General features: G+C 52.8%; 2 protein-coding genes across 2 annotated transcripts; both read right to left on the reverse strand.

Moving 5' to 3' along the window:
- Positions 1–1,576: 1,576 nt before the first annotated feature.
- CHCHD1 (coiled-coil-helix-coiled-coil-helix domain containing 1) lies at positions 1,577–7,254 on the reverse strand. The gene is made up of 3 exons (XM_029059307.2): positions 7,060–7,254; positions 6,691–6,809; positions 1,577–1,886 (listed from the first exon to the last, which is right to left on the reverse strand). Exons 1-3 carry the CDS (start codon positions 7,217–7,219, stop codon positions 1,773–1,775), a joined length of 393 nt encoding a protein of 130 aa, XP_028915140.1. The 5' UTR covers positions 7,220–7,254; the 3' UTR covers positions 1,577–1,772.
- Positions 7,255–15,637: 8,383 nt separating this feature from the next.
- On the reverse strand, positions 15,638–21,983 carry FUT11 (fucosyltransferase 11). The gene is made up of 3 exons (XM_029059077.2): positions 21,312–21,983; positions 19,242–19,867; positions 15,638–16,249 (listed from the first exon to the last, which is right to left on the reverse strand). The coding sequence occupies exons 1-3, from the start codon at positions 21,981–21,983 to the stop codon at positions 16,090–16,092; spliced, it is 1,458 nt and encodes a 485-aa protein (XP_028914910.2). The 3' UTR covers positions 15,638–16,089.
- Positions 21,984–22,484: the final 501 nt, after the last annotated feature.

The raw sequence follows: 22,484 nt of genomic DNA on the forward strand, positions 1-22,484 counted from the left end.
ATAATAATGTTGGTATTTAAGTGCTTACTATGTGCCGAGCACTGTTCCAAGCGCTTGGGTAGGCAGAGGGGAATGAGGTTGCCCCACGTGGGGCTCCCAGTCTTCATCCCCATTTTCCAGGTGAGGGAACGGAGGCCCAGAGAAGTGGAGTGACTCGCCCAAAGTCACACAGCTGACAAGTAATTATAATGTTGGTTTTTAAGCGCTTACTATGTGCAGAGCACTGTTCTAAGCCCTGGGGTAGATACAGGGTAATCAAGTTGTCCCACAGGAGGCTCACAGTCTTCATCCCCATTTTACAGATGAGGGAACTGAGGACCAGAGGAGTGAAGTGACTTGCCCAATCACACAGCTGACAAGTGGCAGAGTGGGAATTTGAACCCATGACCTCTGACTGCCCAGCTCATTTCCTTTCCACTGAGCCACGTTGCTTCTCTACTATGCCGAGCACTGTTCCAAGCGCTGGGGTAGACAGAGGGGAATGAGGTTGCCCCACGTGGGGTTTCCAGTCTTCATCCCCATTTTCCAGATGAGGGAAGGGAGGCCCAGGGAAGTGGAGTGCCTCGCTCAAAGTCACACAGCTGACAAGTAATAATAATGATGTTGGTATTTGTTAAGTGCTTACTATGTGCAGAGCACTGTTCTGAGCACTGGGGGAGATACAGGGTTATCAAGTTGTCCCACATGCGGCCCACAGTCTTCATTCCCATTTTACAGATGAGGGAACTGAGGCCCAGAGAAGTGAAGAGACTTGCCCACAGTCACACAGCTAGCTGACAAGTGGCAGAGCCAGGATTTGAACCCATGACCTCTGGCCCCAAGCTCGGGATCTTTCCACTGAGCCACGCTGCTTCTCAGGGAAAGGCTCAGGGGCCAGGAGATGAAGCCTTGGGCTGATCTATTTTCTTCCTCCAACCCCCACGAGGCCTTGCAGGGCCTGTTTCTCTCGACGGGGCACGCCTAACCACTCAGGTCCTTCCTCCTCGCCACCCTGTGCTTATTCCTTCTCTTTAAGTGGCCCCACAGGTGCTCTCCTCTCCGATGCTGGCTACAAGCTGTTCCTCGGCCCCCCTGGGAGGCACGCAGTTGCCTTGTAATGAAAGGTCTTCGGCAAAGAGGCAAGTCGGGAGATTTTCCTGGGACACAAATTTACTTCCTCTGGCCCGTAATAAAAAAAAAATAATCCTGGGGAGCAATAAGAACTGGTCCGTCCATCCGTGGCATTTATTGAGTGCTTGCTACGTGAAGAGGACTGTACTAAGTGCTTGAGAGTAAACCTGGGGATCAGAAACCCCTTAGTATTCTGCAAAAGCTCAAATTGGCGTCACTCTTCAGGAGGCCAATAGGAAGCCTACTAACTCCACCACCTTTTTCAAGGGCCTCGTCTTTCCCACAACTCTTAAGATTAGGGATTGAGCCGTCCGCTCTTGCCCGACCGGCTTTGTGGACACACGCCCTAATGCCTACAAGGAGATTCTCTCTGTGCACTTCAGCTGCCAGCTACGCGGGGAGAGGACAGTATCTCTGGTGACCGTAGGACCCTCCAGGAGGCCTAACCCCAGAAAACAGAGAGAACTCTCTTTCGAGCACTTTATTTCACGTAAAACGGAACGCCCTCACGCCACCGTGAAGTCCTTTGGGGCAAGTGATGGAACACGATGGAGCAAGAGATATGAAATGGTAACGGAACGGTCCTTCGGTCTTGACGGCCTCCAGAACACCTTGGCAACTCCAGTTCATTCCCTGAAAAGTTTTAGTGGCCAACCAGTCCTTCAAGCTACAAAGGAGATATTAGGAAACCTCTGGAGCAATTTATTAACTTGCTTGGGAGATAAACCTCCCGAGGATCCCTGGGAATCTTGCTTTGCCTTCAGCTTCCGCTCCACCTGGAATCAAAAGAGAAAATGACCAATTCAAATCCTGACTGGACTACAGATTCCTCTCCTTCCCCACCACAAGACTGGGATTTCCCTCCTCACATCCGACATAAATTACTCTCCCCTGCTTCCAAGCCTTACTGAAAGGCCCATCTCCTCCAAGAAGCCATTCCTAAGCTCTCCTTTTCTCCTCTCCCACTCCCTTCTGCGTCACCCTGACTTGCTCCCTTTATTCATGCCCCCTCCTGGCCCCACGACACTCATGTACATATCTGTAATTTATTTATATTAATGTCTGCCTTCCCCTCTAGACTCTAAGCTCGTTTTGGCCAGGGAATGTGTCTATTGTTATATCCTTCATTCCTTTGCCCGGATCATCTTTCTACAGAAATGCTCTGGGCATGATAATAATAATAATAATGTTGGTATTTGTTAAGCGCTTACTATGTGCAGAGCACTGTTCTAAGCACTGGGGTAGATACAGGGTAAGCAGGTTGTCCCACATGAGGCTCAGAGTCTTAATCCCCATTTTACAGATGAGGTAACTGAGGCACAGAGAAGTGACTTGCCCACAGTCACACAGCTGACAAGTGGCAGAGCTGGAATTCGAACCCATGACCTCTGACTCCCAAGCCCATGCTCTTTCCACTGAGCCACGCTGCATGTCATGCCCCTCCTCACAAACCTCCAGTGATTGCCTCTCAACCTTCACATGAAACAAAAACTCCTCACTCTTGGCTTCAGAGCTCTCCATCACTCGGCCCCCTCCTACCTCACCTCCCTTCTCTCCTTCTACGGCCCAGCCCGTACACTCTGCTCCTCCGCCACTCACCTCCTCACAGTGCCTCGTTTTTGCCTGTTCCACTGTCGACCCCTGGCCCATGTCCTCCCGCTGTCCCGGAATGCCCTCCCTCCTCACCTCTGCCAAACTAACTCTCTTCCCCTCTTCAAAGCCCTCCTGAGAGCTCACCTCCTCCAGAAGGCCTTCCCAGACTGAGCCCTCCCTTTCCCTCTGCCCTTCCTCCCCATCGCCCCTACCCCCTCCCTCTGCTCTTCCCCCTTCCCCTCCCCACAGCACTTGTGTATATTTCTATATATTATTTATTACTCTATTTTATTAATGTTGCGTATATATCTATGACTATTTTGATGGTACTGATGCCTGACTCCTTGATTTGTTTTGCTGTCTCCCCCGTTTAGACTGTGAGCCCATTGTTGGGCTGGGACTGTCTTTATCTGTTGCCGACTTCAAAGTGCTTAGTACAGTGCTCTGCACATAGTAAGCGCTCAATAAATGATTGAATAAGTGAATGTTGTACTCTCCCAATCGCTTAGTACAGTGCTTTGCACACAATAAGTGCTCCATAAATACAACTGAAATTAATGTTTAGGGAGAATAAGCCGGCATGACATTCCACAGTAGCCTCTGCCCTGTTCCTCCTTCCCACTCCACGTGACTTCAAAGAGCACTGACACGGCATCATAAAAACTACGGTCTCTGTTAAGCTTTTACTATGTGCTAAGGGCTGGGAAAGACACGAGATAATCCAGACATAGTCCCTGTCCCACATGGGGACATGCAGTCTGAGGTGGCTTATTTTGTTAATGAAATGTACATCGCCTCGATTCTATTTAGTTGCCATTGTTTTTACGAGATGTTCTTCCCCTTGACTCTATTTATTGCCATCGTTCTTGTCTGTCCGTCTCCCCCGATTAGACTGGAAGCCCGTCAAACGGCAGGGACTGTCTCTATCTGTTGCCGACTTGTTCATTCCAAGCGCTTAGTACAGTGCTCTGCACCTAGTAAGCGCTCAATAAATACTATTGAATGAATGAATGAACAGAGAAGTAGCATAGCCTAGTGGATAGAGCACCTCCCTGGGAGTCGGAAGGACCTGGGTTCTCATCCTGCCACTTGTCTGTTGAGTGACCGCATATGTAAAATGGGGATTAAGATCGTGAGCCCTATGGGGGACATGGACCGTGTCCAACCAGACTGGGCTCGTATCTACCCTAGCACTTGGCACAGTGCCTGGCACATAGTAAGCATCTAACGAATACCTTAAAAAGGCAGGTATTTAATCCCCACTTCACAGATGAGGAAACTGAGGCACAGAGAAATTAAGAGCAGGCTAGTTGTGCCCATCCTTGATTTGGGATGGCAGTAGTTTGAGCAGCTAGAGGCAGAGTGGCCTTCAGCTCTCATACAATTATCCTGTAGGCAAATGGCCAGTGCCAAGGGCTCTCCGAGAGGTTTGAACTGGGAAGAACTCATTGTGCTCCCTTTGTTTGGATTGTGCCTATTAAGATAAAAACATTTGCCAGTTGAGTGAGGTCATTAAATCCCAGTATAACTTCAATCAACTAGTGGTATTTACTGAGCACGTACTCTCGGCAGAGCACAGAACTAAGAGCTTGGGAGAGTACGAGACAGTAGAGCTGATTGGCATGATACCTGCTCTAGTGGGAGAGAGAGGGTCTTTAAAACAAAGATAGGGGAAGCAGTACATAAGGATGGGGGAGTGGGTACCAAAGTGCTTCGGGTTACAGACCCAAGTGCTTAGTGGATGCAGAAGGGAGAGAGAATAGAGTGGAAAAATGACAGGTAACAAAATAATTCCTCCCTTTAGAGTGTAAGATCGTTGTGGGCTGGGAACGTGTCTACTGACTCTCTTGTATCGTAATCTCTCAAGTGTTTAGTACAGTGAAACTAAAACAAATCAAAAACTCCTCACTGTTGGCTTCAAAGCTCTCCATCACCTGGCCCCTTCCTACCTCACCTCCCTTCTCTCCTCCTACAGCCTAACCCGTACACTCCGTTCTTCTGCCGGCCTCATCTCCTCATGGTGCCTCGTTCTCGCCTGTCCCGCCGTCGACCCCTGGCCCGCGTCCTGCCACTGACCTGGAATGGCCTCCCTCCTCACCTCCGCCAAACTCTCTTCCCCTCTTCAAAGCCCTACTGAGAGCTCACCTCCTCCAGGAGGCCTTCCAGACTGAGCCCTCCCTTCCCCTCCGCCCCTCCTCATTTCCCCTACTCCCTCCCTCTGCTCTACCCCCTTCCCCTACCCACTGCACTTGTGCATATTTGTATATATTATTTATTACTCTTTTATTAATGATGTGTCTATGATTTCATTTACCTTGATGGTATTGATGCCTACTTGTTTTGTTGTCTGTCTCCCCCTTTTAATAATAATAACAATAATGTTGGTATTTGTTAAGCGCTTACTATGTGCAGAGCACTGTTCTAAGCGCTGGGGTAGATACAGGGTAATCAGTTTGTCCCACAAGAGGCTCACAGTCTTAATCCCCATTTTATAGACAAGGGAACTGAGGCCTGGAGAAATTAAGTGACTTGCCCACAGTCACACAGCTGACAAGTGGCAGAAGCGGGATATTTAGACTGTGCGCCCATCATTGGGCAGGGATTGTCTCTATCTAATAAATAATAATAATAATGGCATTTGTTAAGCGCTTACTATGTGCAAAGCACTGTTCTAAGCACTGGGGTTGACACAAGGTAATCAGTTTGTCCCACAAGAGGCTCACAGTCTTAATCCCCATTTTATAGACAAGGGAACTGAGGCCTGGAGAAATTAAGTGACTTGCCCACAGTCACACAGCTGACAAGTCGCAGAAGCGGGATATTTAGACTGTGCGCCCATCATTGGGCAGGGATTGTCTATCTAATAAATAATAATAATAATGGCATTTGTTAAGCGCTTACTATGTGCAAAGCACTGTTCTAAGCGCTGGGGTTGACACAAGGTAAACAGGTTGTCCCGTGTGGGGCTCACAGTCTTAATCCCCATTTTCCAGATGAGAGAACTGAGGCTCAGAGAGGTTAAAAGTGACCTGCCCAAAGTCACAGAGCTGAGAAACAGCGTGGCTCAGTGGAAAGTGCCCAGGCTTGGGAGTCAGGGGTCATGGGTTCTAATCCAGGCTCTGCCACTTGTCAGTGGTGTGACTCTGGGCAAGTCACTTCACTTCTCTGGGCCTCAGTGACCTCTTCTGGAAAATGGGGATTAAGGCTGTGAGCCTCACGTGGGACAACTTGATGACCCTGTATCTATCCCAGCACTTAGAACAGTGCTCTGCACATAGTAAGTGCTCAATAAATACTATTGAATGAATGAATGAATAATAATAATGTTGGTATTTATTAAGCGCTTACTATGTGCAGAGCACCGTACTAAGCGCTTGGAATGTACAAAACGGTAACAGATAGAGACAGTCCCTGCCCTTTGACGGGCTTACAGTCTAATCTGGGGAGACGGACAGACAAGAACAATGGCAATAAACAGAATCAAGGGGAAGAACATCTCATTAAAACAATAGCAAATAAATAGAATCAGGGTGATGTACATGTCATTAACAAAATCGAATAATAATTATTATGATGAACGCAAGAAATACGAATGAATGAATGCAGGGCCCTGCGGGTAACATGTGCCACCCTTTGATGGCTCCCTGAAGCGGTATGGCTCAGTGGAAAAGAGCCTGGGCTTGGGAGTCAGAGGTCAGGAGTTCGAATCCCGGCTCTGCCACTTGTCAGCTGGGTGACTGTGGGCAAGTCAGTTCACTTCTCTGTGCCTCAGTTCCCTCATCTGTAAAATGGGGATTAACTGTGAGCCTCACGTGGGACAACCTGATGACCCTGGATCTCCCCCGGCGCTTAGGACAGTGCTCGGCACGTAGTAAGCGCTTCACAAATACCAACATTATTAAATACCAACATTCTTAGGGGCAGCTGAGAGCCTGGTGGCTCTGTGACCGACACCTTGCCCTCCCCGCCCCCCAAGGACCCACCTACCTCGGCCTTGGCGGCGCAGTCGTGGAAGCCCTGAATCTCTTTGGCACAGACCGAGTCGCTGAACTCGTTCTGTCTCCAACACGCCATCATCAGCGACATCTCCGTGATGCAGGTGGCCTCTGCAAAGAACAAAGTCCTTGTGACCTTGGCTGGGCGGCCACGGAGGGGCTCAGGCGGCTGCCCGCCTTCGGGGGCGGCTCACGGAGGAGGCGCCGTTGCCATCGGGGAGCAGTCGGCGGGTGCAGGACACTGTTGGAATTGCTGTGGAGAGGAGAGGAGAGGAGGCCGAGCAGCCGGCGAGCTGGAGGGCGGGCCTCGGCGCGCCCGGGGCCGGTCCCGCCCCCCCTCCCCCCGGATGGGGCTCCTTACCGCCCAACTCCCGGCGCTGCTCCCCCACTCGGTTCCCTAAGACGAGGGGCTTGTTGGGCTTCAACACGGGCCTCCTCGGGTTCCCCAGCCGCGCCAGACGGCCCCGCAGGCTCGGCGTCGCCGACGCCGCCATGGCTGTCATGGCCGCCAAGCCCGTCATGGCCGCCGCCGCCGCCACCGCCTTCACTTCCCGGCAGCCACCGCGCGCCGCGGCGTCCTACGTCATCGCGTCGCCCTGCGTCGCTCCCCCCTCCCACTCCCGTCCGTCGCCATGGTAGCGGGGCCCGAATTGCTGAGGAGGGAAGACGAGAGGGGGGAGGGGGAGGCAGAGGTCCTGGGATCGAATCCCGCCCCCGCCCCTTGTCAGCCGGGTGACTGTGGGCCTCAGTCACCTCATCTGTAAAATGGGGAGCCTCATGTGGGACAACCCGATGACCCGGCATCTCCCCCAGCGCTTAGAACAGTGCTCTGCACATAGGAAGCGCTTAACAAAAAGCAGGGTGCTCAGTGGAAAGAGCCCCGGCTGAGTCAGAGGTCATGGGTTCGAATCCCCCATCTGCCACTTGTCAACTGGGTGACTGTGGGCAAGTCACTTCACTTCGCTGGGCCTCAGTCACCTCATCTGTAAAATGGGGAGTAACTGTGAGCCTCATGTGGGACAACCTGATGACCCTGTATCTCCCCCAGCGCTTAGAACAGTGCTTTGCACGTAGTAAGCACTTAACAAATACCAACATTATCATTATTATCTCATCTGTAAAAGGGGGGGTGAAGACTGTGAGGCCCCACATGGGGCAACCTGATTACCTTGTATCCCCCTCCAGGGCTTAGAACAGTGCTTGGCATATTATTATTATTATTAATAATAATGTTGGTATTTGTTAAGCGCTTACTAGGTGCAGAGCACTGTTCTAAGCGCTGGGGTAGATACAGAGTAATCAGGTGAGGCTCACAGTTAATCCCCATTATTATTATTGAGAGGGGAGGAGGAGCAGGGAAGAGAAGAGAGGAGGAGGGAAGAGAAGGGGAGGAGGAGGAGAAGAGAGGAGGGAGGAGAGGAGGAGGAGGCATATCATTATTATTATTATTATTATCATCATTATTAAGAGGGGAGGAGGAGCAGGGAAGAGAAGAGAGGAGGAGGGAAGAGAAGGGGAGGAGAAGAAGAGCAGAGGGAGGAGAGAAGGAGAGGGGAGGAAGTAAGAGGAGGAGGAGGAGGCATATCATTATCATTATTATTACTGAGAGGGGAGGAGGAGCAGGGAAGAGAAGAGAGGAGGAAGGAAGAAAAGGGAGAAGAGGAAGAAGAGAAGTGAGGAGGGAGGAGAGAAGGAGAGGGGAGGAAGTAAGAGAAGGAGGAGGAGGAGGCATATCATTATTATTATTATTATTGAGAGGGGAGGAGGAGCAGGGAAGAGAAGAGAGGAGGAGGGAAGAAAAGGGAGAAGGGGAGGAGGAGAGGGGAGGAAGTAAGAGAAGAGAGGAGGAGGGAGGAAAAGAGAAGAGGAGGAGGGAAGATAATAATAACGGTATTTGTTAAGCTCTTATTATGTGTCAAACACTCTTCTAAGCGCTGAGGTAGATACATGGTAATCAGGTTGTCCCACGTGGGGCTCACAGTCTTAATCCCCATTTTGCACATGAGGTGACTGAGGCCCAGAGAAGTGAAGTGACTTGCCCCAAGTCACACAGCAGACAGTTGGTGGAGTTGGGATTAGAACCCATGTCCTCTGACTCCAAAGCCCGGGCTCTTTCCGCTGAACCCCGATGCTTCTCTTTTCTAAGAGAAGGGAGGAGGAGGAGGGAAGAGAAGGGAGGAGGGGGAGGGAGTGGAGAGGAGGAGCAGGGAAGAAAAGAGAAGAGGAGGAGGAGAAGAGAGAAGGGGAGGAGGGAAGAGAGGAGGGAGGGAGTGGAGAGTTGTTGGAGCAAGGAAGAGAAGAGAGGAGGAGGGAAGAAAAGAGAGAAGGGGAGGAGGAGGACAAGAGAGGAGGGAAGAAAGAAGGGGAGGAGGAGAGGGGAGAAGGGAAGAGAAGGGGAAGGGAGTGGGGATGAGGAGCAGAGAAGGAAAAAGAGAAGGGGAGAAGAGGAGGAGGAGAAGCAGGGAAGAGAAGAGAGGAGGAGGGAAGAAAAGAAAGGGAGGAGAAGGACAAGAGAGGAGGGAAGAAGGGAGGAGGAAGACAAGAGAGAAGGGAAGAAGAGAGGGGAGGAGGAAAGAGAGGGAGGAGGAGGAGGGAGAGAGTGGGGAGGGAGGCTGCAGCAGATCCTCCAGTTTCCTTGGAAATTCGAGTCGGAAAGCCGGGCTTCTCAGGTCCCCGGACCGGACCGCGGACCTCGGAGCCCGAGCCCGAAGGTGTCCCACCCCCGTAGGGGAGCGGCCCTGTGGACCCCTAGCAGCGGTCAAGGAAGGGAATGACATTTTAAACTTTAACAAAATTCAGCGTTTGGAAATTGGGATTCATTGAAATGCCCTGGGCTGCAAAGGACCTTCAATTCTTCCAGTTTGGGATTGTTTTGAAATGCTTCATCCTGAATTATTGGTTTTGTCTTGGGCCATAGCCTCCTTGCTTTCACTATTGGGCAACAGTTTTTGCTTTTCTCCTCCATTAAACTGTAAACTCCTTGAGGGCAGGGACTGTGTGTTTTACTATTTTACTCTCCCAGGCAATTAATACAGTGAGAAGCAGTGTGGCCTAGTGAAATGAGCAGGGACCTGGGAGCCAGAGGGCCTGGGTTCTAAACTCAGCCCTGACACCTGCTTGCTGTGACCTTGGGCAAGTCACTAAACTTCTTGTGTCTCCGTCTCCTCATCTGTACAGTGGGATTAATTAAATATCTATTCTCCCGTCTCCTTTTGATCGATCCACGCTCGCGGAGTGCTTAATGAATTATGATGATCACAGGCCATGGGTACCCCCGTTTTGCTAAATAAAAAAGTACCCTGGCCCAATAATTTATTCATTCATTCAATTATTAAGCACTTACTGTGTGCAGAGCATTATACTAAGCACTTGGGAAAGTACAATACAACAATAAACACTGACAGTCCTTGCCCACAACGAGGGCACGGTCTAGATGGGGGGAGACAGACAAAAATACACATTAATAAAATTACAGATATATACATAAGTGCTGTGGGGCTGGGAGGGAGGGGAAGAGCAAAGGGAGCAAATCAAGGCCTGACCTCATCTCAGGTGACCTGAGCTTTGAGGTTTCTCTGGGCACCTACTTTAATTTAGGGTTTATTTAGGGAAGGACAGACTTCTGACCATTGCCCGTCTACTTGTTCTATTTTGCTGTCGGCCTCCCCCTTTTAGACTGTGAGCCCGTTGTTGGGCAGGGATTGTCTCTATCTGTTGCCAAATTGCACATTCCAAGTGCTTAGTACAGTGCTCTGCACACAGTAAGTGCTCAATCAATACAATTGAATGAATGAATGTAAAACCTCCCACTCCCCACAGTAGGGCCGGCCTCCTTGGTGAGGATCTGAACAAGCATTATCACAGCCCGGGCTGTGGACTAGGTAGGGTCTTCCAGGAATGCTTCATGGTGGAAGTGACCAGTGAGGAGAGCGTCGAAAAACAAAAAGGGGGAAGACATGGGGCAGGTAAGAATGAGATGGAAGCTATTCCATGTACAAAGGCCTCTATAACACTCTTCTAGATGGACCGAGCCCCATGTGGGACAGGACCGACCTGATTAACTTGTATCTACCCCAGTGCTTAGAACAGTGCTCGACACTTGGATCTGTGACCTTTGGACATTGGATATTCACCCCACCCCCGACCCCACAGCATTTATGTACATACCTTTAAATTATATATTGGAATTTTTTATTGATCCATCTCCCCCTCTAGACTAAAAGCTCGTTATGGACAGGGAATGCATCTACTAATTTGGTTGTGCTCTACTCTCCCAAGCTCTTACTATCCCGTTCTGCATATAGTAAGCACTCAATAAATAACATGAATTGATTGACCCATAGTAAACACTTAAATACCATAATTATAATCCGTATTATTATAAGGCACAGGTTGGGTACTTGAAGAGCCTCAAGTTATAGGGCAATGCCATTATATAGTTTCAGTGGGTTAAACGGTAGGTGGTTTAAAGAGTCCACCAAGACTTATGTTTTTAAATACAAATTCTTATATTATTACTATATCCACCACGAGCAGAATGCTTTATATCCCTGCCGCTCATTGCTACTGTATTAAATACCAGAAAGGGGAAAATCACAAAGGACAACAAGGCTGGGGTACAGGCTAGGAAGGGAAGCATTTCAAACGCATGTGCACAACTGTTTCTTCCTACACCAAATCTATGTGTACCAACCTGTGGAGCTGATAGAACAGACTCAGGCTGTAGGAAGACCATCCCCTAATTCTTCCATCATGTCATGTCCAAATTCTATAATGAAAGCATGTATTAGAGCCAATGTAAACAGTATGTCCCCAAAAGGGGAGATGGAAAAGTATGTGTAGGGCCCAGTGTCTAAGCCAGGAGTGGCTAAGCCTCATGAAACCAAGAGCCACAGGCTGAAAATATAAATTGGCCACAAGTCATAGACTAAAAAAAATTCCTTAGCTGTAACAGAGGGGTCCCAGGAGGAGGGGGAAGAGAGGGGAAGGGGTGGCGAGAGGTAGTGGAGAGAGAGAGTCAGTGGCTGGAACCACACCCCTCCAGTCCTGCACGCGTGTGGACGGGGGAACCGCTGCAGTGGCCTAAGAGGTTGGAGGAGCAGCAGCTGGGGACAGCATACGCCGGCACTCGGTGAGAGCACACGGTAGCCTTTCACTGCTGCCGTGGTGGTAAAATAATCAGAGATGAAACATACGTAGCAAGGGAAGAGTGATACGTAGCTCACAGCCAAACTGAGGCCATCCCTGGGCTATGCATTTTGGCACTTATTGCCTGACCTTGATTTTGTGCTCCTCCAGCCCAGTGGGCTTAGACTGGGGAAAATAGTATAGATGCAATTGGCATCTCACATCCCTTCACAAGTGAACACTTCCCTTTCACTATGTTCCCTTTCTCTTAGGTTCCTCTGTAACTTTTCCTTGAGCTGAAACAGTATCCATAGTCTGGGGGAGAGGGGGACATGGAATATGGTGTTGGCAAAATCAACATCACCTTGCCCCCTCCTACCTCATTTTGCTACTCCCCTACTACGACCCAGCCCACACACTTCGCTCCTCTAACGCTAACCTCCTCCCTGTGCCTCAATCTCGCCCATCTCGCCTCTGACACCTTGTCCGTGTCCTGCCTCTGACCTGGAATGCCCTCCCTCCTCAGATGTGACAATGACTCTCCCCCTTATTGAAGGCACAGCTCCTCCAGGAGGCCTTCCCTGACTGAGCAGCACCCCCTTCCTCTTCTCCCACTCCCTTCTGCATCCTCCTTGCTCCCTCTGTTCTTTCCCTCCTCTTAGCCCCGCAACACTTGTGCACATATCGGTAATTTTTTTATCTGTCCCCCTCCCTTTACACTGTAAGTTGGTTGTGTTTATTGTTGTACTGTATTCTCCCAAGTGCTTAGTACAGTGATCCGCACAAGGTAAGCACTCAGTAAATGCAACTGAGTGAAGGAATGAATGCAGGGGTAGGTGGAGAGGGGTCATCTCTCCCCCAGCTCCCCCAATCCCCAGCTGCAAATGAGGAGTTCTCTTTTAAGGTCCAGGGGGTGGGAAGGCTACCGCTTTCCCCTAGGGCAGCCTTGGATATTTGCATTAAAATGTGTTAAATCCCTACCAAAATACTCAAAAAGAGGAAATGAATATACCTTTATTACAAAAATGACACTTGAGATTAAAATATAAAATAACACTGATGACAATGAACATGAAATCAATCCTTCAAACAGATCTTACTAACACTGCTTGAAATCTGGACACTGACAGCCTAAAAGTCACGCCTTGCCCTGGATAAAGCTGGGACTCTTTGCCTCTCTTTCCACAGACAACTTATAACACATTAAGGACCCAAAGTAAAGCAGGAATTGAGTAAGGGAAGCAATCTCATTCAAAAGAAGGAAAATCCTCTCCCAGTTCTTGCCTCCTCACTTTACTGCCCTGCTGCAAGGGGATCACAAGGTGTTAAATCAGTGTCACAGCGAAAACGCTGCCCTAATTCTGTTTTCAGTTGTACAGAAAAAAGGCATACCTATGCTAAACTCTGACACTTTGCTCCTCTCCCTTGAGGAGGTCAGTATACTCAATTCAAAGGTAGACTTCAGGACTGCTGATTACAGGGCAGCGAAGGGCAGTTGAAGGTTTCCAGCCTCATTAGCTGAGTGAGAATTCATAAATGATCAAAGCACTGATTTGTTCTTCGAAAGGGCTTTGGAAACGACAAAATGAGCTGTCTCACAGAGGGAGCTGGGGTAGTGAGAGAAGATCAGCGGGGATGAGTCTCTAATTTTTCTGGCTCTGTTGCCTTTTGCGCCCATACAAGACCGATTACGTTAAAAGGCTTTGTAACAGTTTATATTCTTCGCTTCAAGTGAAGTGCAGGACCTGCAGAGAGTGACCTCGGGCAAGTCACTTAACTTCTCTGTGCCTGTTCCCTCAACTGGAAAATAGGGATTCAATACCTGTTCTCCTACCTACCTTGAGCCCTGTGTGGAACAGAGACTATGACTTGATTATCTTATGTCTTCTGTAGTGCTTAGCACACGGTAAACAGTTAAATACCAGTTGCTGTTATCATGAATAATAATAATAATGATAAAAAAAATCACACTCAGCGCCCTGCCTCATTTTGATGGGCAATGATTTTTCCTTTGTGATAGAACAGTGCTAAGGAATTTGGCTAACTGATGGGAGGAGCAAGATTCAAATCAACAAAACCTTATAAGGAGCCTAAGGTTTCAAATGATGTTGGTTTGTGCATGTGTGCACTACGCTCATAAAATACCTAATTGTAGGTGCTGCTAAGAAAACTCCTTGAGTTTAACTTACCGGTGACCAGTGGAACACGATCTATAGTGTACGTGTAACTCTGTATGGCTGGTGTACACTACTAATGGCCTCGTGTTATTATAGTTGCCCCCGAAAGGACTCAGTAACCCCAAAATATTTCTCCCCAAATGGAGCCTTTTGCTGGGTGCATCGAAACCATTGGCTTAAAAGTAGAAAATGTGCTCATTTCCCAGGCCAGGCATAATTATTACCGTTTTATGCATTCAGTTCTCAGGAGCCAAATCTCCACCCTACACACATTTGGGATGTTTCATCTAAATTCCCACCTAGGAAACTAAAACATGTCGAACTGAATTCTCGTGGCTGGGAGCAGAATCTAGTCATCTTCAATCCCTGCCTAAACATTTATGTAGTGTCGCTGAAAAACTACCTGATTCCCCACCGTTCCTGAAGAGGGGCTTTTCTGGGGTGGATGAAATAGATCTGGGGAATTAGTATCTACCTGAAAAACCATGAGGAACTGAAAGGTACTGGGGAATGTAAGCTATACACTCGACTACTGCGTGATAGTGAGTTTTCTTTCATCTAGTTATCACCCTTCCCCCTTTTTTTTTGGATAAATCGGACTTTTACTGTTCAAAAAGATGGAATCGAGGGAGAAAAAAGTTCATCAGGCACACAGAAAGGCAGAGAAATTAAGCTGTCTTTGAGGAGGAGGAGGGAAGGGGAGCCTAGCCACGGATAGATATGTGACTACAATTTGGGTCCTAATTGGAAGTCTAAATTCCAGTACCCAAACTCCAGGAAATGTCTTGAGTGCTTTTCGTCTTGCCTCCAACAGATCTGATTCCTAAGGAACCGGCCTGTCATTTTCACTCCTCTCACTTTTTAATAAATTAGACTAAGGATTTCCAGGCGTTAATTTTTCATTTCTGAATCTCTGGTTGGGTGAAGTGCCGATGTGACAATACTTCTGCTCTGCCGGCATGACATGGGGAGGAGGGAGATGTCCAAGCCAGGCCTCAGCCCTGAAGCCGAAGGGGGTGATTTCTTAACATCCAAAAAGCATGCTCTGTGATCCAGAGCAGAAATACAGAGAATGTGAAAGGTAATGTGCAAAATCCAGCCAGATGAGGCAGCCATGAAAAAGTAAAAAGGTTTGAATGGAAAAATAAATAAAACAAGAAAAAAAAAAGACAAAGTGAAAAATTTGAATGAAACCTTTGAATGAAAGGCTTTTAAACTGTCACAACTGGAAAGGATTTTGTATAGGCACCAGTGGAACAAGTTAAAAAGCAAAAAGCAGGATGGGAAAGGTTCTGATGGGGAAGAAAGTGTGAAGGAAAAAGCTTTACTTGTGATGAGGCCCAAATGACCCATTCCAAAATTTCTTTCATCTGTCCCTCGAGGAATGAATTCTTACATGGCGTAGTGGCTACAGCACAGGTCTCGGAGTCAGAAGATTATGGGTTCTAATTCTGCCTCCGCCACTTGTCTGCTGTGTGACCTTGGGAAAGTCACTTCACTTCTCTGTGCCTCAGTTACCTCATCTATAAAACAGGAATCGAGACCGTAAGGCCCACGTGAGACAGGGACTGGGTCCAACCCGATTTATCCACCCCAGTGCTTAGAACAGTGCCTGGCACATAACAAACACTTAAATACCATAATAATAATAATTTCTATTATTATTATTAAACTGCTAACTTTTGGTCTCATCTCAGAGGATGAAGAGACTGGAGAGATAACTGGTCTTTTATGTAATTCTCCCCAACTCTGGTGATCAGCACCGTCAAACCAATTAGGTTGTTTCAGTCTGGGGCCTGGGGGGTGCCAAGAAGGGGTTGCCTCCTGTCACTGAATAAACCGACCTGAATTCCTCGCTTACTGAGGAGATGTTGGCCCTGCTATCCTTGGTTGAAAAGCCACTTTCAGAGCCACCCGAGTGTGTGGGTTTGGCAGGTAGATTTGAAAACGAGAAGGAACAGGGAACAAATTCTCCTCTCACTGTAAGAGAAACAGCGTCCAAAGTTCACTGGGATGTCTGGGCTCTCAGGTGAGGTTTTAGTTGGCCAATAGCATCCTGACTGTCTCCCGGACAAAGTAAAGCACAATCAGGAAGGGGGTCGGAGATGCTGGTGTCTCTTGAGGAAGATCTCATGCATGTAATCCCAAAATCTTCCCTGATGGGTTTCGTTGTTGTGAATCATAGCAGTCAGGGCCTCACCCTGGTCGAGGCCCTGCCAGTAATCCTGAAGCCACATCTCCTTCCAGCTGAAAGAGAAATAGAGAGTGATGAAGCAATGGATAGAATCTCAGGACGAACCAGCGAGCCTGCCCCTTTACGAAACACGTCTATCAACTCTGTCATACTGTGGTCTCCCAAACACCTAGTACAGTACTCTGCAACAAGGAAGCGCTCAATAAATACCATCGATGTTGATTTTGGCCAAGGAGGCACTTGCCAAGGCAAGGCAATGTTTGGATCACGACAGGGCTCACGTGCATTAGGGAAACTGAAAAAAAGTGCTTCTTAGTACAGTGTTCTGCCCTTAGCAAGTACTCAGTAAGTATCAATCAACTAATGAGCGCGCACTGTGTGCAAAGCACTATACTAAGTGCTCGGGAGAGTACAACACAACAGAACTGGTGGACACAATCCCGGCCCAAAAAAGAGCTACCACTGATTGACTGAAAAGGATTCCTGGGAGAGACGAGCAGTCGACATGCTCCCGGTACTGTAGTGATTTCCATGCCAAATATAAACTCCAGGAAGAAACCCAAGCATTGAACACAACCATCTAAATGGAAGACCCTTCCAGACCGGCTGGAAACATTGCTGGAAACATTTTCCGGTGGTCCAAGATGCTCAGCACCTTCAGCCCGGATGTCAAAACCAATCCTCTACCCCTCTCTGCCGTCGATGACAACCTCTGCATACCAGACCTTCCCAACCAAAGCCACAGCTACAGATAGGTAGGTAGGTAGATAGATAAAAAAATAGATATAGCTGTACTCTGATTTGAAGGTATCAAGGCTGATGGGAAGATGTTAGTCCACGAGTGAGTATTGTTGAGAGAGCAGCTCTCCTTTGCATATTGTGCTCCTTGACGTTTCCCCCTTCTAGACGGTGAGCCCTTTGGTGGGTAGGGATTGTCTCGATCTGCTGCCGAACTGTACTTTCCAAGCCCTTAGTAGTGCTCTGCACACAGTAAGCGCTCAATAAATACCACTGAATGAATGAATGACATTTGGGTGGGGAGCACAGTATTCAACCACCAAGGATGCTGACAGTCGGCACTCACTGTCGTCTTTCCTTCAGTAGGAGGTCGGGCTGGTGCTGCCGATTTTACCAAGGACGTTGGGTTTGGAGAAGTGGGGGAAAGGCAGGTCTTTCCACTCGCGGGACAGGTGCTGGGGTTGTTTGAGCAAAACTGGGGGTGGTTGGCGTTGAGCTAGCCACGCTCTCTTGTCCAGCGGCTCCATGATCACTGTGAGCCGGCTGGCAGGGAGAGCAAGCGCAGTCTATGGTCACGGAATGACCTTCTTCCTGCCAAATCTAATGGAACCTACTCCTCCCTAATCCTCCCGGACCTCTCTGCTGCCTTCCACATTGTGGGCCACTCCCTTCTCCTGGAAACACTAATTTACCTCAGTTTTTCTATCCCAAATCTCTCCACTCTGGCTGACCTTGCGCGGTGGACAGAGCACGGGCCCGGGAATCAGAAGGTCATGGGTTCTAATCCTGGCTCTGCCACTTGTAATGTTGGTATTTGTTAAGCGCTTACTATGTGCGGAGCACTGTTCTAAGCGCTGGGGGAGATACAGGGTAATCAGGTTGTCCCACGTGAGGCTCACAGTTATCTGCTGTGTGACCGTGGGCAAGTCACTTCACTTCTCTGTGCCTCAGTGACCTCATCTGTAAAATGAGGATTAAGATCGGGAGCCCTATTTGGGACAGGGACTGTATCCAAACTATCTTGTATCTACCGCAGCGCTTAGTACAGTGCTCGACACATAGCAAGGGCTTAACAAATAACATAATTAATATTATTATAACATTCCCCCCCACCTTAACAATTCGTTGAATTCTTTCGAGTACCTGAGCGGCCCCTCATATAACACTAATAATATTTATGGTATTTGTTAAGCGCTTACTACGTGCCAGACACTGTACTAAGTGCTGGGGTGGATACAAGCAAATCAGGTTGGACACGGTCCCTGTCCCCTGTAGGGCTTCCAGTCTCAATCTCCATTTTACAGATAAGGTAACTGAGGCCCAGAGAAGTGAAGTGACTTACTCCAAGTCACACAGCAGACAAGTGGCGGAGCCGGGATTAGAACCCCTGACCGTCTGACTCCTAGGCTTATGCTCTATCCACCACACCGTGCTGCTTCTCATACCCTTGGCTCAGCGGAAAGAGCACGGGTTTAGGAGTCAGAGGTCATGGGTTCTAATTCCGGCTCCGCTACCTGTCAGCTGTGTGACTATGGGCAAGTCACTTCACTTCTCGGTGCCTCAGTTTTCTCACCTGTAAAATGGGGATGAAGACTGTGAGCCTCACGTGGGACAACCTGATGACCCTGTATCTACCCCAGTGCTTAGAACAGTGCTCGGCACATAGAAAGCGCTTAACAAATACCAACATTATAACTGTTACCCTTAACTCCCAGGCAATTAATTCGCCCTGGTTCTAGCTGGTTGCTTTGCAAGCAGATGTTTCTTGGCTTTGTTGGTCTTCATAGAGAAGCAGCGTGGCTTAGTGGCAAGAGCCCGGGCTTGGGAGTCAGAGGTGGTGGGTTCTAATCCCATCTCCGCCGCTTATCAGCGGCGTGACTCTGGGCAAGTCACCTCACTTCTCTGTGCCTCAGTTCCCTCCTCTGCCAAATGGGGATGAAGACCGGGAGCCCCATGTGGGACGACCTCATCACCTTGCATAATAATGGTGGTATCTGTTAAGTGCTTACTATGTGCCGAGCACTGTTCTAAGCGCTGGGGTAGACACAGGGGAATCGGATTGTCCCACGTGGGGCTCACAGTCTTAATCCTCATTTTACAGATGAGGTAACTGAGGCACCGAGAAGTGAAGTGACTTGCCCAAAGTCACACAGCTGACAAGTGGCCGAGCCGGGATTTGAACTCATGACCTCGGACTCCAAAGCCCGTGTTCTTTCCACTGAGCCACGCTGCTTCTTGCATCTCCCCCCAGCGCTCAGAACGGTGGTTGGCCGGCGGCAGGCGCTCAACAAATACCGTCATCATCACCTGTCGTTCTCGGGGATGTCCTCCACGCTCCCAAACCCGGGCACCGGCACGGGGCAGCCCATGTGCGAGTGGTGGGCGACGCGCGGCTCCGGGGCGGGGCTGGTCCGGGGCGAGGCCCTGTGGGCCCTCTCGGCCTCCAGGCGGGCAATCTCCCGGTCGCAGACGAAGCACTCGAAGCCGTTGAGGTAACTGGGCAGCGTCGCGTCGTTGACGCCCCATTCTCGCCGCGCCAAGCTGTCGAGGAGGAACCGGTTGGTGATGCCCCCCGGCCGCTTGTACGCCAGGTACTTCACGTACTCGTCGTCGTTCTTGTCCAGGAAGTCGATGAACTCCGCCAGCTCCCGCGGGGTCTCGAAGTCGTCCACCAGGATGACGGAGCGGCCGTCGGGCATCCAGTCCCGCACCGAGGGGGAGCCCCGGTACACGGGCACGGCGCCCAGGTGCATGGGGCGCCACAGCTTCTCCGTCATGTAGTCCTCGCAGATGGCGTTCTCCAAGGCCAGGTGGAACTTGTACCGCGACAGGAAATCCATGAGCTCCGCGTCCTCCGTGGTGGCGGTGGCCGTGTCCCGCAGCCGGGCCGTGGGCAGCTCGCGGTTCTGCAGACATCTCCCGTAGGAGTCTACCTGAGGGAGGGGCGGGGGGCTGAGTGCTTCCTGCGCGGGGGGCGCTCGCCTGGGAACGGCACTGCGCCGGACGCCCCCGAGGGCTCCCCAACCTGCCTCTTACCTTCCCGCCCCGGCCAACGGGCCCGTCTCCACAGCGCCCCCTAAGGCCGGGCCTCCACTCTGCCCTGTCCCCCCACCCCCGGCCGGGCCTCCACAGCGCCCCCTCCGGCCGAGCCTCCACTCTGCCTCCTCCGGCCGGGCCTCCACAGCGCCCCCTCCGGCCGGGCCTCCACAGCGCCCCCTCCGCCAGAGCCTCCACTCCGCCTCCTCAGGCCGAGGCTCCACAGCGCCCCCTCCGGCCGGGGTTCCACAGCGCCCCCTCCACCAGAGCCTCCACAGGGCCCCCTCGGCCGGGCCTCCCTAGCGCCCCCTCCGGCGGAGCCCCCACTCTGCCCTCCCCGCCACCCCGACCGGGCCTCCACTCCGACCCCCCCCCACACCACGCCTCCCTAGCGCCCCCTCCGGCAGAGTCTCCACTCTGCTCTCCCCGCCACCCTGGTCGGGCCTCCACTCCGACCCCCCCAACCACGCCTCCCTAGCGCCCCCTCCGGCACAGCTTCCACAGCGCCTCCTCGGCCGGGTCTCCCTAGCACCCCCCCAACCACGCCTCCCTAGCGCCCCTTCCGGCAGAACCTCCACTCTGCCCTCCCCGCCACCCCGCCCGGGACTCCACGGCGCCCCCCCCCGGCCGGGCCTCCACTCCGACTCCCCCCCAGCCACGCCTCCCTGGCGCCCCCTCCGCCAGAGCCTCCACTGCGCCCCCTCGGCCGGGCCTCCCTAGCGCCCCCTCCGCCAAAGCCTCCACTCTGCCCTCCCCGCCACCCCGACCGGGCCTCCACAGCGCCCCCTGCCGGGCCTCCACTCCGACCCCCCCCAAACCACGCCTCCCTAGCGCCCCTTCCGGCAGAGCCTCCACTCTGCCCTCCCCGCCACCCCGACCGGGCCTCCACAGCGCCCCCTGCCGGGCCTCCACTCCGACCCCCCCAGCCACGCCTCCCTGGCGCCCCTTCCGCCAGAGCCTCCACAGCGCCCCCTCGGCCGGGCCTCCCTAGCGCCCCCTCCGGCAGAGCCTCCACTCTGCCCTCCCCGCCACCCCGACCGGGCCTCCACAGCGCCCCCTGCCGGGCCTCCACTCCGACCCCCCCAGCCACGCCTCCCTGGCGCCCCCTCCGCCAGAGCCTCCACTGCGCCCCCTCGGCCGGGCCTCCCTAGCGCCCCCTCCGGCAGAGCCTCCACTCTGCCCTCCCCGCCACCCCGACCGGGCCTCCACAGCGCCCCCTGTCGGGCCTCCACTCCGACCCCCCAACCACGCCTCCCTAGCGCCCCCTCCGGCCGGGGCTGCAGGGCGCCCCCCCGGGGCCGGGGCTCCAGGGCGCCCCCTGGCGGCGGGGCGTGGCCTCACCGGGATGTATCGCATGAGCTGGCGCACGTATCGGTCGCGGTCGGCCGGCACGTCGCAGTGGGACTGCAGGTAGACGAGCGGCGCGTAGCCGCGGCGCCGCCAGGCCCGGCGCTCTTGGAGGGCGGGCGCGGCGCGCCGGAGGTAAGCCACCCCCGGCAGCCACTGCAGCGCCAGCGGGTAGTCCGACCGGCGGCTGAAGGTGGCGGTGAAGTTGAAGAGGCGGATGCCCGGGCCGTGGCTGAGGAGGAAGTTGTTGAGCGGCGACTCCTCGTGCAGCAGCGCCCAGCTCTGGTGCGGCAGGCGCGGGAGCGGGGCTTCCGAGGCGCGGAAGTCCGTGCCGTAGAAGAGGAGGGCGCGGGTCCGCCCGTCCCGCCACCGCCGCTTGTCGCGGGAGGCCAGGCAGGCGCCGCGGCCGCACTCGATCCGCTCCGTGTCGTCGGGGAAGTGCGGGAAGAGGCCGGGGCTCCACCACAGCAGCACCGGCAGGTCGGCGGCGTCGGGCCGGGGCTCCGCCGGGGCCGGGCCCGCTACGCCTACGCGGCCCAGCGGGGCCGGCGGCTGGAAGACGGCGCCGTCCCACGGCTCGGCCCACTCCTCCTCCTCCTCCGCCGCCGCCGCCGCCGCCGCCCAGCAGGCCCAGGCGGCCCACAGCGCCGCCATAGCGGCCGCCATCTTGGCCGCTCGCGCCCGGCCCGGGCCCCGCCCCCCGCACGCCCTCCAGCAGCGTCTCCACAGCGCCCCCTCCGGCCGGGCCTCCCCAGCGCCCCCTCCGGCCGGGCCTCCCTAGCGCCCCCTGCGGCCGGGCTTCCACAGTGCCCCTTCCGACCGGGCCTCCACAGCGCCCCCTCCGGCAGAGCCTCCACTCCGACCCCACCCAGCCCCGCCCCCCGAAGGCCCCCAGAGCACCCCCTCCGGCCGGGCCTCCCTAGCGCCCCCCGCGGCCGGGCTTCCACAGCGCCCCCTCTGGCCGGGCCTCCACAGCGCCCCCTCCGGCAGAGTCTCCACTAAGACCCCCAGCCCCGCCCCCCGGAGGCCCCCAGAGCGCCCCCTCCGGCCGGACCTCCCAAGCCCCCCCCTCCAGCAGCGTCTCCACAGCGCCCCCTCTGGCCGGGCCTCCACAGCGCCCCCCTCTAGCCGGGCCTCCACAGCGCCCCCCTCTGGCAGAGTCTCCAC

This window comes from Ornithorhynchus anatinus, chromosome 3 (assembly GCF_004115215.2).
Source record: "Ornithorhynchus anatinus isolate Pmale09 chromosome 3, mOrnAna1.pri.v4, whole genome shotgun sequence".
NCBI classification, from domain to species: Eukaryota; Metazoa; Chordata; class Mammalia; order Monotremata; family Ornithorhynchidae; genus Ornithorhynchus; species Ornithorhynchus anatinus.

Coding starts and splice junctions, on each gene's coding strand:
- CHCHD1 (XM_029059307.2), bottom strand. CDS start 7,219: ATGACGGGCTTGGCGGCCATGACAGCCATGGCGGCGTCGGCGACGCCG. Junction 6,810..7,059: donor GCAGCGCCGGGAGTTGGGCG/GTAAGGAGCCCC, acceptor TGTTCTTTGCAG/AGGCCACCTGCATCACGGAG. Junction 1,887..6,690: donor ACTGCGCCGCCAAGGCCGAG/GTAGGTGGGTCC, acceptor TTTTGATTCCAG/GTGGAGCGGAAGCTGAAGGC.
- FUT11 (XM_029059077.2), bottom strand. CDS start 21,983: ATGGCGGCCGCTATGGCGGCGCTGTGGGCCGCCTGGGCCTGCTGGGCG. Junction 19,868..21,311: donor AGCTCATGCGATACATCCCG/GTGAGGCCACGC, acceptor CCCCTCCCTCAG/GTAGACTCCTACGGGAGATG. Junction 16,250..19,241: donor GACATCCCCGAGAACGACAG/GTGATGATGACG, acceptor TTTCTCTTTCAG/CTGGAAGGAGATGTGGCTTC.